Source organism: Danio rerio, chromosome 24 (genome assembly GCF_049306965.1).
Source record: "Danio rerio strain Tuebingen ecotype United States chromosome 24, GRCz12tu, whole genome shotgun sequence".
NCBI lineage: Eukaryota > Metazoa > Chordata > Actinopteri > Cypriniformes > Danionidae > Danio > Danio rerio.
Genome location: NC_133199.1, coordinates 38,308,402 through 38,325,025, shown reverse-complemented (window position 1 = coordinate 38,325,025; position 16,624 = coordinate 38,308,402). Strand labels below are relative to the sequence as shown.

The window sequence follows — 16,624 nt, the reverse complement described above, 5'->3', positions numbered from 1 at the left end:
AATCAAACTAACTTTACATCTTTACTAACTTTAAAATAAAGAACACAAAAACATATTGTTGCACTATACATTTGAGTTCATTTTAATGAATTTTAATGCTCATATTAACTAACTAAAGTAACATCAAGTTAAGTCTGATCTAACTTTAATCTTAAACACATTAACGATAAAAATTGCTTTTGCTGCCTATTTAAAGTACTTATTTAATATGAGTTGAAACAACACAATTCTTAAGTTTTTGGGGTTACAATTCAATTGTCTTATGTTCACCCGACTTAAAATAGCAAAAGTGACTAAGTTAATCGATTTGTGTTTGGACAACATGAAGGAATTGTGTGGAACCCAGCATTTTTTCACGGTGTATGTTGTTTTTGCTAATACTTAAGTCAACTTAAACTAACATTACAATCAACTAACTAAATAAACATCTAGTTAACATCTAATCTAACTTAATTCAAGAAAAAACACACATATTGACTATTTTAAATAAAGAACACAAAAAACTTATTGTTGCACTTTACATTTGAGTTCATTTGAATTCATTTTAACGTTCATATTACCAAACTAAATTAACATCAAGCTAAGTCTAATCTAACTTTAATCTTAAACACATGAACTACTTTAAATAAAGATCATACACTCAAACCTTTATATATATATATATATATATATATATATATATATATATATATATATATATATATATATATATATACAGTTGAAGTCAGAATTATTAGCCCCCTTCGATTTTTTTTCTTCTTTTTTAAATAATTTCCAAATGGTGTTCAACAGAGCAAGGACATTTTTACAGTATGTCTGATAATATTTTTTCTTCTGGAGAAAGTCTTATTTGTTTTATTTTGGCTAGAATAAAAGCAGTTTTGAATTTTTTATGAACCATTTTAGGGACAAAATTATTAGCCTCTTTAAGCTATATTTTTTCACTAGTCTACAAAACAAACCACTGTTATACAATAACTTGCCTAATTCCCCTAACCTGCCTAGTTAACTTAATTAACCTAGTTAAGCCTTTAAATGTCACTTTAAGCTGTATAGAAGTGTCTTAAAAATATAATTTAAAATATTATTTACAGTCATCACGGCAAAGATAAAATAAATCAGTTGTTAGAAATGAGTTATTAAAATTATTATGTTTAGAAATGTGTTGAAAAAATCTTCTCTCCCTTAAACAGAAATTAGGGAAAAAATAAACAAGCGGTCTAATAATTTAACGGGGCTAATAATTCTGACTTCAACTGTATATATATATATATATATATATATATATATATATATATATATATATATATATATATATATATATATATTTTTTTTTTTTTTTGATCGTTCAAACTACTTATTTAAAATGAGCTGAAACAACACAATTCTTGATATTTCTTGATATAAGTCAAAAGTCAAAGTCAGCTTTATTGTCAATTCAACCACATGTACAGGACATACAGAGAATGGAAATTACGAAATGTGTATAACAAATAATGTTAATACAAAAACTTATTTTTTGTATGTCCAATCCACATAAAATTTGTTAAAAGTGTTAGGTTAACTTAATTTGTGTCGGGACAACATAAATGAATTGTGTGGAACCCTGTGTTTTTTACAGTGTTGTTTTTGCTACAGTGTTGTTTTTACTGAATGAAAATCTAGTTAAATCTAATCTAACTTAAATCAAGTTAAGCAGATTCACTTTTTTAAGTTGAGTACTTTAAAACTTCAATTGTTGCACTGTAAATATCTTTGGTATTTATTATAATTTAATAAATCAATAAATGTCATAAATGTCTGCTTGCATAAATTAATATGTGTTGCTTAAAAAAAAAAAGAAAGCTATCACTTTATTTTGATGGTCCCTTTAACACATTTTGTTGAATTCGAGTTACATTGCATGTACAGTACATGCCAACTAATTCTCATTCGATTATAAGTAGACTGTTAGGTTAGGGTTAGTGTAAGTTGACATGTACTTGCAAAGTTTCTTAGGGCGTACTCACACTATGTACAGCTGCCTTGAACCGGGCAAAAGCACGCTTGTCCCCTCTCCCGTCTCCCCTGCCGGCCCGCACTCACATTACATTCAGGCTTGGGCAAGCTTAAGTCATCGATGCTGCGCTGGTCAGAAGCGCTCTCGCCGACGCTCAGCACAGTGGAGATTTCTTTAGTTATGTCGTTTAATATGCAGTGACACGCAGCCAAATATTTTGCCGAACAGATCAGCCACATTTGATGCTCATAATCAATCATAAAGTCCTCGTGCTGCAGGAATTAAGAGGTTTGCTTAAGGTGAGCAGCTTTCGTGCCTAGTGAGGGGTTTGCGTCTTTAATAACCTACGACAGTTTGCGTTCATTGAACAGTAAGAATGATTAATAAATCCATATGAAACAGTTCCTTAAAAGTGATGTCTCACTTTCAGTTTCGGGCTCAGGCGCATTTTGCACTCATACACAGGTGTACCGCACCAAAGCCCAAGTCAACGATCCAGGAAACGGCCCTGGGCACGGTTCGGATAGCATAGTGTGAGTACGCCCTAAATGTCTGTTGAAGGAGCAGTATCAGCAGATATTGAGCAGACAGTCTACTAATACTCAATGAAGAACTATTTGGCATGTAGTTGCAACTTTTAGTCAACAAAATGTGCAATAGGGACCATCAAAATAAAGAGTTACTAAATTACGTTGAAACTCGATTATCTTTTAAAATTTTTGATCTCATAATTCTTTTTTACTCTGAATGACTTATAAATTCTTTTTTTAACAGTATAGTGACTTTTTTAAAGAAGATTTTTAATGGAAACTGTGGTCTTGATTCATTAAATGCAAGTCAGCGGCTACCCACACTTTAAGAGTTAAAAAAAGGCACAATTAATTTAAAGGCGACCTATAATGCAAAAAACACTTTTATAAGGGATTCAAACACAGTTGTGTGGCAACAGTTTGTAAATATAACCAGCTTCTAATGGTTAAAAATTATGTTTTTTTTTTTTAAACCACACTTAATAAAAACTGTGCAGAAACACTTCGATTGACATTCTCCCCATTAGTGACAGCCCCGCCCACTAGTGACCAACTCTTGCTCATTAGCATACAACAATAGTCTTGTTTTTGAAACTATGCTGACACACAGGCATTTGTAACTCCGCCCACTATTGAAAAGATTGTTTAAATTTAAAGCGACAGTCACCAAAACTGCACAACTACGATCAAAGCCTAACAGAGTCAGTTTCAGAGAGTTATAAAATATTATTTGTGTGGTATTTTAAGCTGGAACCTCACATACACACTCTAGGAATGTCAGAGACTTATTTTACACCTTTTAAAAAAGTACATAATAGGTCCACTTTGATACTTGTAGCTCATAATGATACATTGCCGTCTAATCAACTAAAATAATTAATCAGTGCAAATATATGAGCACTATTTTCAAAGTGAAAGCACGGGCTACATGAAGCAGCCCATTGGACAGCACTAATCCCCCCTGTGTCCCTGTGTTTTTCTAGTACGGTGTGGACGTGAAGAGTCGTGACGCACGCGGTCAGACGCCTCTGTCTTACGCCCAGCGAGCAGGCAGTCAGGAGTGCGCCGACATCCTGATCCAACACGGCTGTCCTGCTGAAGGCGGCGCTTTATCCACACCCACAGCCACACGACACAATCCCAACATCAACAACAACAACGGCCAGTGTGCAGAGCTCAATCGTAGCCTCAGCATCATGTAAACCCGTCTCTTCTTAAAAATACAGCTGCTGCTCGCCGAAAAACCACATGACTTCCCCTCATCGTGACGTCAGATTTTAGAAAACGTAGTGTCATTTGTATCATGTAAATCCGTCATGACTTTAATGTTAGCGTACAGCGAGAATTAGCAGTGTTAACATGATCAAAGCGTGTGTTTTTCTTACTTTGACTATTCTTAAGTGGATGTCGAGAGGAAAAGTGATCAAATGACGGACGACACATTGTTTTAATATTAGTTTCTTCATGCACATGTGCTTTTATACATCAGAAGATTCCGTTCTGATAGTTTAACCAAAAATAGGATCATTATTTACACTCACAAAGACTATAAGTCTTTTCTTCTTTTTAGGTTTGCGCGACTTGTTTCTTCTGTGGAAAACAATTGAAAGTATTTTCCATCCTGGTTCCCATTGACTTCAGTCAGTGGAAATCCGGGTTGGTTTGCTTTTAAACATTCTTTAAAATATCTTCTTTTTTGTTTGACGTAACAAAAAGAATGTCGTACAGATTTGGAACGACGTGAGGAAGAGTATTTTGATTTTATATTTTAAATGAGAGATTTATAAGCTTTTTTTCCCTTCGGACTTTATTCTTCACTTTTTTAAGTTTATACCTTGAAATTCTGTCTTTTTTTTTATGATTTTAAAAATATAGACTTCTGAAATATAGAAATAGAAATATAGAATTCTGAGAACAAAATCTGAAGTTCAGACATATTCAAAAGTCTATGTAAACTCTAATTTGTAAAATATAAATTCACAATCTAATTCAACATGAACAGTGAACATGAGAGTTGCGAGAAAAAAGCCAAAAAAATTTAAAAATTACATATTAATTCTGACGAAGCTTCAAAAATGTGCATATTTCACTATTATTACTTTAAGGTTTGAATTAGGGATAATAATTTAGTTTTATGCAATACAAGATATTGTATTGTGCTAACAAGAGTCTTCTTGCAAGAAATACACAAAAGAAAATATTCCAAATTGCATTAAAGAAATGAATAAAAGCAAAACAAATACAAAATGATAATCCAAAAATATCTTAATGCTCTTAAAAAAATGTATTTCTAAAATATATTTGTAACATTTTAGATAATTGCTGTTTAACATTTACTCGTGACTAATCACATACAAATAAATAATAATTACCCATAAAAATTGCAAACTTTTATTTTGAATGCGATTAGTCACGATTGTTCGTTAAACAGCACCCCTTATCCCTCTATCCCAAATAACGATGTATTTTGAATGCGATTAGTCATGATTAATCATTAAACAGCACCGTTTTTCCTCATGCGATGATGGATTTAGAAGGCGATTAGTCAGGATTAATCATTAAACAACACAAAAAAAAGAATGACGGTGTATTTTTGACTCAGACTGGTCATGATTAATCATTTAACACAAAAAATGTGAATGAAGATGTATTTTGAATCAGACTGGTCATGATTAATCATTTAACACAAAAAATGCGAATGACGATGTATTTTGAATCCGATTAGTCATTAAACACCAGTCATTTTTACTCGCCGAATACTTGTGTTTTGAATGCGATAAGCAACGATTAATTGTTAAACTACACACACAAAAATCCAGAATCGAAATGTGATTAGATGCGATTAATCGTTAAACAACATTTTTTCCCCAAATGATGTATTTTGAATGCAATTAGTTATGATTAATCGTTAAACAACACTATTTCTTCCCCTGAATGATGGATTTTGAATGCGATTAGTCACGATTAATGATTAAATAACTCAAAATCCAGAATTACAATGGTTTTCGAATGCGATTAGTCTCAATTAATCATTTTTTTTCTCCCGAATGATGATGTATTTTGGATTACTCATGATTAATCATCAAACAACACATTTTTTTTCCCAGAATGATGATGTATTTTGAATATGATTACTCACAATTAATTGTTAAACAACACAAAAAAACTACAAATTACAATTTATTTTAAATGTGATTAGTCATGATCAATTGTTAAACGACACAAATTTTTTCCCGTAATGATAATGCATTTTGAATGTGATTAGTCACGGTTAGTTGTCAGGCAACACAAATTTTCCCCCTTAATGATGGTGTTTTGAATGCAATTGGTCTCGATTAATCGTTAAAAAACAAAACTTTTCCCACCAAATTATGTATTTTAAATTAAATTTGTCATGATTGATCGTCAAACAACACAATTTTTTTCCCAGAAGGATGATGTATTTTGAATGTGATTAGTCACGATTAATCGTTAAACTAAAAAAATCTAAATTAAAATGTATTTTGATTACGATTAGTCGCGATTAAAAAAAATCTCCTAAATGATGTTGTACTTAGAATGCAATTAATCAGTAAACAACACAAAAAAATTCTGAATTACGATGTTTTGAGTGTGATTATTCACGATTAATTGTTAAACAACAAAAAAAATGCTAATTAAAATGTATTTTTTATGCGATTAGTCATGGTTAATCGCTAAACAACACAAAAAATTCAAATTGCGATGTTTTGATTGCAATTAGTTCCGATTAATCGTTAAACAACACAAATTGTGAATTGCAATGTATTTTGAATGTGATTAGTCACGATTAATCGTTAAACTAAAAAAAATCTAAATTAAAATGTATTTTGATTACGATTAGTCGCGATTAAAAAAAATCTCCTAAATGATGTTGTACTTAGAATGCAATTAATCAGTAAACAACACAAAAAAATTCTGAATTACGATGTTTTGAGTGTGATTATTCACGATTAATTGTTAAACAACAAAAAAAAAATGCTAATTAAAATGTATTTTTTATGCGATTAGTCATGGTTAATCGCTAAACAACACAAAAAATTCAAATTGCGATGTTTTGATTGCAATTAGTTCCGATTAATCGTTAAACAACACAAATTGTGAATTGCAATGTATTTTGAATGGAATTAGTCACAATTAATCGTTAAACAACACTAATTTTTGTTTTTTTAATTGAACATTTAGGTGCACAATTCACCCTTTTTTAGTAGTTACCACCACTGTGCCCTTGAACCAAGCTCAGAAACATAAAGGCTGCTGGGTAACGCATTACCATTTGTGTAGCATTAGTTACCAAAACCCAAATCATCTCACCCTTTTGCGTTCTACGTTTATCCTTTACATGACTGTCCTGCAAAGGCTTGATCGCCTGATGAATACTGTGTTATAACCGATGCCTTGTGTCAATCATTTCCGTCCATTCAGTAGCAGCAGACGATTCCTGCGCTCTAGTTACGATATAAAACACGTGTTTGTTACGAGTCTAATGACCTCCACACTTGGTTTTTGTATCCATTGGAATCCAGTGTTTGTAATGGATTGGGATGATGGTGATGTGGATTATGTACAGAAGTACGTGTGTGTATGTGTGTGTGTGCGTGCGCGTGTGTGTGTAAAATAGCTTTTCCTTCTCCCTCTTTCAGCTAGCAGTGTAAAACCTCTCAGCCTTAACCCTCGTTTGCTAGTGTGCTTCAACTTTTACTTGAAATATGAAATCATGATTAGATTCTTATTAATGTTTTGGCTCATGTGAGATAAAGGGAGAGCGAAGGGAGATGGGAACCTTGAGAATCACAAGGTTGTTAAAATTACCAGACAGTATTTTAAGTTTACATATGTTTTTATGGATGTTTTATATGGAAGTTTGTTTCTGCTGTTTAGTAAAAATTTAAATGGGTAATTGAGACTTTTTTTCTCACAATTTTTTAACAGTTTTGAGAGAAAAAATAGTGTGAATTTTAAGATATAAACCAAGAATTGCATTGAAACAGAGTCTATAAACTCTCCAAGAAAGACTTGATAGATTACTAATATCTCATATGAGATTCATTCACTCATTTTCCTACGTCTTAGTTCCTTTATTCATCAGGGGTCCCCACAGTGGAATGAACCACCAACTTATCCAGCATATGTTTTACAAAGCGGATGCCCTTCCAGCTGCAACCTAGTACTGGGAAACACCCATACACACTCATTTACACTCCTAGACTACGGCCAATTTAGTTAATCCAATTCACCTATAGCGCATGTGTTTGGACTGTGGGGGAAACCGGAGCACCCGGAGGAAACCCACACTAACACGGGGAGAACATGCAAACTCCACACAGAAATGCCAATTGAGCCAGCCGGGGCTTGAACCAGTGACCTTCTTGCTGTGAGGCAACAGTGCTAACCACTGAGCTAGTTTTGATATTTACAAATTATAGGCTTTCTCACAGTTTGGATTGAGTTCAGAGATTATTTATTTGTGTTTTAGATGGAAGTTTGTTTCTACCATGTAGTAAAAAAACAACAGTTTAGAAGGCTTATTTTGTCTACAAGAAATAAAATGCAATTCTGAATTAAAGTTCAAAGATTAGAAATCTTAACTGCAGAAAAACGCAATAAATCTCAAACTTCTGATTTTATTTCTGGATTTTATATCGTGATTTGGAATAAATTTGTTGCAAATTTGCAGGCTTTCTCACAATTTTGCCTGTAATTCTGAGATTATTTCTGACAATTTATACTTTTTCTCAAAATTTAAGTTTAAGTGCTTTTTTGCACTTTTTTATTTCTCAAAATTGCAAACTGTAAGATTTAAACAAAAAAAATTGCAATTTTGAGAAATTAATTTTTAAAAAACTGTAAAAAAAAAAAAAAAAAAAAAGTGTTGTAGCATTAACTTTCAAAGAATTTCAGGCTTTCTTAAAGTTCTAATTTTATTTTATTTTAGAGAAATTTAAAAGGGCAAAAGAGACTTTATCTTCCAATTCTGACTAAAGGAAAAAGTGAGAATTGCTTGATATAAACCAAGAATTGCATTGAAATAGAGTCTATAAACTCTCCAAGTAAGACTTGAACGATTACTAATATCTCAAATTTCAGAGTTTATTTCTAAGATTTTATATCGCAATTTGTATTTTATTTTTTATTTTATTTTACAATTTACAAATTAAAGGGCTTTCTAACAGTTCTGGATTATTTATTGTACTCTATATTTAGAAGTTTGTTCCATGTAGTAAAAAAAATCTATTTAAAAAGCTTTGACTTTTTTTTTTATCTCGTTATTTTGACTTTTATAGCGGTGAAGAAAAGTAAGAATTGTAAGATAGAAACTCTGAATTGCAAACTAAAAATATGTAGCCTAGAAAGTCTACTACACATAAAATCTAATGCTTTCGGTGGCCAAAAGAGCTTAACATGCTAACAATTTACGAAAATGCGCTGCATTTTTCCACAAAAAACAATTTACGAAAACACACTGCATTTTCCCTCAATACAAACAATTTACGAAAACGTGCTTCATTTTCCAACATCAAGCACAATTTACGAAAACGCACTGTATTTTCCCCCAATGCAAACAGTTTGCGAAAACGCACAGCATTTTCCCACAGCAAAGACAATATACGAAAACGCGCTGCATTTTCACAAAATCAATTTACAAAAAACACAGCATTTTCCCACAATGCAAACGATTTACAAAAACACTGCATTTTCTCACAACAGTTTCTAATAGCTCAGAACACAACAAAAATGTTTCGAGTAGACCCTAAAAAGGGATGGAGCTGGCTATTTAGGTTATTTAGGCTAATAAAACACAAAAGACAAGAAAATTAGGATGTTAAAATAAACAAACAAAAAACTCACCTTTCAAAGATCACCAACAACTTCACTGAGCAATAGTCACGGCACAGCGGCGTCCGTCACAATTTTGAGTCCACTTAAAACATTTCCTTTTTTGCAAGTGTTGTGAGAAAATGCAGCGCGTTTTCATAAATTGTTTGCGTTGTGAGAAAATGCAGCATGTTCTATTCATTTGTTTGTGTTGTGGGAAAATGCAGTGAGTTTTTTAATGTGTATTCGTACTGAGGATTTGCTACACGTATGCTCTCAAACGGATGAAGATCCTTTCTTAATTTGCTGGCGTTTTACGTAAGAGCACGTGTTTTTTTAAAATGCAGCACATTTAGCTCTCTTGGCCATCGTAGATGCTAAATCAGAGTTGAAGGAAAAACTTGATTTATCTCAAAGCTCTGATTTTATTTCTGAGTTTTATATCGCATTTACAATAAATTAATTCCAATTTTAAATGTAGTTCTGATATTATTTCTTGAAATTTCTCAAAATTCCAAAAAAAATCTCTTTTTTGTATAAATCTTGCAGTGTGGAGGAGACAAAGATGTGAGTTCAGACATGAACTTCCAGAGACTTTCAGGCTTTCTTGAAGCTCCAATTTGATTTCATTCAAGTTCTGACTTTCTCACAATGTTAAGTTCACAATTTCTGACATTTTTACATGCAAAGATTTTTGCTGAGATTTTTTTCGTGCAACTGAATATATAAACTTCTCATAAATATCAAAATTAGATTTATAAAAAGCAAAGTCTCAATTGTAAATTGTGAGCTCAAAAGGCTCAGTTACTTTTTGTGATTTTATTAGATTGCAGAAACAAGCATTCTGAGTTTTCTCTTTTAGCAGGTACATTTTGCATAATCAAGTTTTGTACATCAATCCCTCATCTAACTAAGCTTTAGGAGAAATGCCATTCCTTTTTAATGCAACTTTTAAAATGTACGCATAGTTTAAACCTGTTTTATTATTATTATTTTTAATTCTAGAAGGTCATTCGCAGCAAACATGCATGTACAGTAAAGCTTCCCGTGGCGCTCGTGTTCAGCCCACTATTTGACCTTCATAAAGTGAGCATAAACCAACGTTATGATCATAATTGTTTCAAATATACGTTGAGTTTGGGCTCCTGCGTATAACGTGAGGTTACATTAATGAGCTTTTGGGAATTTGAATATGATAATAAACCCTGTGACTGCCGGGTTATTGAACTCTGGGATGTGTAAAGCTCTGAAAGGATCCGTATACCAGAGAGACACACACCGTTCTGTTTTTAACTTTTTTTGGTACCTGATTTTGGGTTTCAAAGTGTCAGCGTCGTCTGGCCGTTAGGGTACTTTGTGTATTATATGTACATTTGACATATTTATAAAAGCAAGATGTAAATAATTTTTTGTTGTTGCTTTTATTGAGCTGTTTGATAACTTTTTGTTGTTGTTTTTTCTTTTTAAGTTGCCATTGTTTTTAAATGCTCCTGAATATGACGGGAGTTTTCATGAGAGTTTAGCTGTTGTGTGATTGGATGCTTGGCTGGCTAATGACATAATAAACACTCCAATAAAATGATTTATACCATGAGCGCCGAGTTTGTCATTTATTCACGTGTCGTGGTTATCAAATTGTGTGCTAATAATCTAAACCAATTTTTTTCAGCTCCTTGAAAAACCATGATCAGTTAAAAACTGTAGGTAAGAATATATAAATGTTGGGCTCCGGCAGGGCTGCCCTTTGTCACCAACTCTGTTTATAATTTTTGTGGACAGAATTTAAAGCATAGCCTTGAGCTGGAGGGGATCCGGTACGGGGACCACAGGATTTCATCTCTGTTATTTGCCGACAATGTCATTCTGAAGGCTTCTTCGAACATGGACCTTCAGCATGCACTTGGGGCAGTTTGCTGCTGAGTATGACGAGGCTGTGATGAGAATCAGCACCTCCAAGTCCGAGGCCATGGTGCTCCACTGGAAAAAGTTGGTTTGCCAACTCCAGGTTGGAGGAAAGTCCTTACCCCAGGTGGAGGAGTTCAAGTATCTTGGGGTTTTGTTCACGAGTGAGGGAAGGATGGAGCGTGAGACTGACAGGCGGATTGGTGCAGCCGAGCAGTAATGCAGTCGATGTACTGGTCTGTTGTGGTGAAGAAGGAGCTGAGCCGAAAGGTAAAACTCTCGATTTACCAGTCAATCTACATACCTACTCTCACCTATGGTCATGAGCTTTGGGTCATGACTGAAAGGCCGAAATGAGTTTCCTTCACAGGGTGGCAGGGCGCACCCTTATAGACAAGGTGAGGAGCTCTGTCACACAGGAGGAGCTTGGAGTAGAGCCGCTGCTCCTCCACATTGAGAGAAGTCAGCTGAGGTGGCTCGGGCATCTGTTTCGGATGCCTCCAGGACGCCTACCTAGCGAGGTGTTTCAGGCATGTCCCATCAGGAGGAGGCCTCGGAGAAGACCCAGGACGCGCTGGAGGGACTATGTCTCTCGGCTGGCCCAGGAATGTCTCTGGATTCCCCCGGAGGAGCTGGAGAAAGTGTCTGGGGAGAGGGAAGTCTGAGGTTCTTTCCTAAGACTCCTGCCCCCCCAACCTGGCCCAGGATCAGCAGATGAAAATGATGATGATGATGATGATGATGATGATGATGATGATGATGATGATGATGATGAATTTCCCTTAACATTTTTACTTCCTCTGTGTGTATTGTACTTTTTATAGACTTTTCCATTTCAAATGCATGTGCTAAAAACTATTTTTGTTTACATATTAGCACATAGACGCTAACAGACATGTAATAAAAGTTTAAGTCTATTTTGCTTCCATAGACAATTGATAATTGTCATTTTATGTTTCCCTCTCTCGCATTCTCTCAGTCTCGCGCTTATTACTTGTTCTTTCTCCTCCGTGCTTGTTTTGCTTCTTTCTCTCACTCACTCTCTGTCGCACTGAAGTTCTGGTTAAATTAAAACTGATTTAGTTCTGACTGCTGCTCTCTGATTGGGGGAAGATTCTGTAAAGCATTATGGGTAATGTAGTTTTCTACACAATTCTGCTGTTGTGTAATCAATTAAGAAAAATCACAACAGGTCTGTTTTAAAATCCTTAACAATGTGCGCTAGCAAAATAAACATCGTAAATATGTGTTTTACACAATTATATTACTAAAAATCTATTTCTCTTACACAAAGTACCAATTTTATTCAAACCAGGCTCATTCTGGAAAGGTAGCCCCGCGGACGTTTCTGGAGACTGCAAAATACATCCCAGGATGTACATATTTGTGCAGTTTTTGTTTTCGCGAATCCGCAAGAGGCCGCTGTGTGCGCTTTTTTGTGTCTCGCACGCCTCTCGCGAGCGTTCGCGCCCACGCTGTTTTCGCTTAAGAAGCCACCGGAGGTTGCTGTCGAGCGACCGTCTGTCTGACTGAATGACTGAACGATTGACTGGGCGGCTGGCCAATCGGCCGACCCAGCCACCCTCCTTCTCCTCCTTCTTCCCTAAACCCAAACGACGATTTACAAAAGCCATCCAGAAAAAGAAAAGCCCTCATTTGATTTTGACCGTGTTTTCGGATTTCACCGCATTCCCGCCCCGTTACGAACTCGTTCACTTTATTTTTTGGATTCTGTTTTTTGTCTTACCTGATTTCTGGAACTGCTCTTCCCCGGACTCGAACCCGGTTGTCGCCGTAGCCGGCTCCTCCTCCTCCGGGCCTCTGCTCCGCCGACGTAACACGTCGAGCTAACCGGACAAACTGGTTGCGGCAGGAAAGCCCTCCACACAGAGGAGATGAGCCATCAAGCGCGAAGAGAAGCGTCGTCACACCGCCCGGTAGCGTTCGCTTGAAAAAATGAAATGCAGCCATACGTACCACCGGCCACGTAAATGGCGGTCTCCAGAAACGTTCACGGGGCTACGTTTTCAGAATAAGCTTGGGTTGATTTTAATTCCTATTGCGCTCTGTGTATTTTTTATAGACTATTTTATTTCAAATGCAGGTGCTAAAAGCTAATTTTGTTTACATATTAGACGCTAACAGACATGTAATAAAAGTCCCTTTTGCTTCCATAGACTGTTTAATTGTCATTTTATGTTTCCCTCTCTCGCATTCTCTCAATCTCGCGCTCATCACTTGTTCTTTCTCCTCTGTCCTTGTTTGGATTCTCTCTCTTTCCCTCTCTCTCTCTCATCGTCGTCGTCTTCTCCGTGCGTTAATTTGCCTGAGAATGCATTAGCTGTAATGAGAGCTGAAGGCCGAGGGAATCCTCCAGGGCTCCATTAATCACGGCCCCTCAGACAGCCAACCTTGATTACAAGTGGCAAGAAATTCATTAGAGCCGCGCCTCTGACAACTTTTATCTCCGCCACTAGCTCTGACTCATTAGGCAGCCAAATTAAGGCTATGATGGCACTGATGAAATTCATCGCTTGTTTATCCTGTGTGATTTGATGCATCTGGCCATACATCAGCGGCGGCGTGGGCGTCCACCAGACACTCCCCAGGATTCAGGCCCGTTCCTCCTCCGCGACACTTCCGACGACAATAGCCGCTTCCTAACGACGCCTTAATGAAACAAATGCTCGGATATCAATTAAACAATTAATCTGATTGTCATAATGAGAGCGTTCGTTGGGCGCTGTGCTGGCGTTCCCATTTCCGCACCTTGTGAAAGATCTCTGTAGGCTATTTGGTTTGCGATTCATATCTCTCTCTCTCTTTTTTTTGGTAGCTATAATAATTAAAGCTAGTATAATTGGCATAATGAGAATGCTAATTAGCAGAGTCTCTAAATGAGGGGATATGTAAATGCAACAGCTCATAGGCATTTACCACTGGCGGTTACTGGAGGCTGAAGCAATTAACTTACACACTCGTGTCAGAGCGCCATGCTGACAACACCAGTCAAGAAAGTTCACAGATTCCTCATTCGTTTGTGAGATTGTTTTCCACGCACATAATTTATGGGATTGTTTCGGGTATTGAAGGGAGCTTATTTTTTGTCTCTCGTAGAAAAGCTCTGAGTTCTGAATGTAAAGATGTGAGATCTGCAACAGGTGATTTTTCAGATCTATTTTTGCTTGTTTGGCAGTTTTGAGTTCATGTCCTGCAGTTGTTGTTTTTTATTCTCAGAATTGCTTTTTTGTTTTGTTTTTACATTTTTTATGCATTATTCTAGTTTTAAAGAAAACAAAATACAATTTTGAGACAAAGTTTTTTTTTTTTTTTTGCAATTCTGAGATCATTTCTCACAGTTATAACCCTGAATTAGAAAATTTATTTAATTTGTTGCAAAGATATATTTTGCCAATAGTCAAAAATACGTTTTATCAGATAAAATTAAATAGACACTCCGGCCACTTTATTAGGTACACTTTATTAGTACCGGGTTGGACCTCCTTTTGCCTTCAGAACTGCCTTAATCCTTCATGGTATAGATTCAACAAGATACTGGAAATATTCCTCTCAGATTTTGCTCTATATTGACATGATAGCATCAAGCAGTTGCTGCAGATTTTGTCGGCAGCACATCCATGATGCGAATGTCCCATTCCACTACATCCCAAAGGTGCTCTATTGCAGAGGTTCTCAAATTGGGGGTCGTGGGACAATGACAAAGGGTCTTTTGTTGATTTCCAAAACTCAAATAAATTTTAATAAACTATCTGAATTGCCATAATTTATTCATTACCCACAGAAGACAGTAAATTGTTGTGTTAAAGAAACAACAACATACAATAAATAGCCATCAGCCTTTAATTTTTATATTAAAATGTAATTAAATTAATAAATGTCTATAAAAAAACGTTATATGGTTACTAGACTGTTGCAGTTATGTGTTGTCAATATGCTCATGTTTATATATGCCTGTTGTGTCTGCAACATTTATATATTTACAGTATAACCACCTTGAAAAATGGGGGTCGCGAGTCACCGACATTGTTATTTTAGGGGTCGCAGGCTGAAAAGTTTGGGAATCCCTGCTCTATTGGATTAAGCTCTGGTAACTGTGGAGGACATTTGATTACAGTGAACTCATTGTCATGTTCAAGAAACCAGTCTGAGAGGATTCGCACTTTATGACATGGCATGTCATCCTGCTGGAAGTAGCCATCAGAAGATGGGTACACTGTGGTCATAAAGGGATGGACATGGTCAGCAACAATACTCAGGTAGGATGTGGGTTTGACACGATGCTCAATTTGTTACTAATGGGTCCAAAGTGTGTCAAGAAAACATCCCCCAAACCATTACAGCACCACCAGCAGCCTGAACTGTTGATACAAGGCAAGATAGATCCATGCTTTCATGGTGTTGACACCAAATTCTGACCCTACTATCAGACCAGGCAACGTTTCTCCAATCTTCAATTGTCCAATTTTGTTGAGCCTGAATGTAAAGATGTGAGATCTGCAGCAGGTGCTTTTTCAGATGTAATTTTGCTTGATACAATCATAGTTTTCAGATTTCCGAGTTTATATCTTGCAGCTGTTGTGTTTGCCTCTCAGAATTGTGCTTCTTAATTGCTTTCTTGTTTCCTTTTTTTGCATGTAATCTTCCAATTTTAAAGGAAAACAAATCAGATTTACACTTTTTTTTTTACTGGCTTTTTTTTTTTTTTTTTTTTTGCAATTCTGAGATAGTTCTCATAGTTGTGACCCTGAACCCGGATATATTTATACAAATCGCCAAAAATACATGTGTAGAATGTAGCTCCGGTTTCCCCCACAAGTCTAAAGACATGCACTATAGGTAAACTGGGTAAGCTAAAACTGTCTGTAGTGTATGTGTGTGTGAATGAGAGTGTATGGGTATTTCCCAGTTATGGGTTGCGGCTAGAAGTGCAGTTCATACAGGGACTAAGCTGAAAAGAAAACGAATGAATGAATGAAGTGTATAATGAATATATATCATATATTTATGTGTAGATTATTGGCAGAAATCCTTAGAATATTAAATAACAGAATAAATTAATTCAATTAAATAGATAAGTTTCCTACTTTAAAAATATCCAAATGCAATTTTTGCCAATAGCCAAAAATACATTGTATGAGCCAAAATTATATATTTTTATTTCATGCCAAAAATCATATATTCATTCATTTTCCTTCGGCTTAGTCCCTTTATTTATCAGGGGTCACCACAACAGAATGAACCGCCAAATAATCCACCATATGTTTCATGCAGCGGATGCCCTTCCATCTGCAACCCAGTACTGGGAATCACCCATAAACTCATACATTCAAACTCATAC

The 16,624-nt window shown here is 35.5% G+C and overlaps 1 protein-coding gene across 4 annotated transcripts in view; it reads left to right on the top strand.

The window, feature by feature from the left end:
- agap3 (ArfGAP with GTPase domain, ankyrin repeat and PH domain 3) overlaps positions 1 to 16,624 on the top strand; it is a 985,397-nt gene that overhangs the window by 338,345 nt on the left and 630,428 nt on the right. For 3 of the 4 annotated variants that reach the window (XM_017353885.4, XM_009297586.5, XM_009297585.5), the window contains exon 18: positions 3,513 to 4,727. The exons of the other annotated variant lie outside the window; for it this stretch is intronic. In XM_017353885.4, coding sequence (XP_017209374.1) covers positions 3,513 to 3,731 — 219 coding nt within the window. In that variant the 3' untranslated portion in view covers positions 3,732 to 4,727. Of the gene's footprint in view, positions 1 to 3,512; positions 4,728 to 16,624 lie in introns of those variants that run through there. 4 annotated transcript variants of the gene reach the window in all.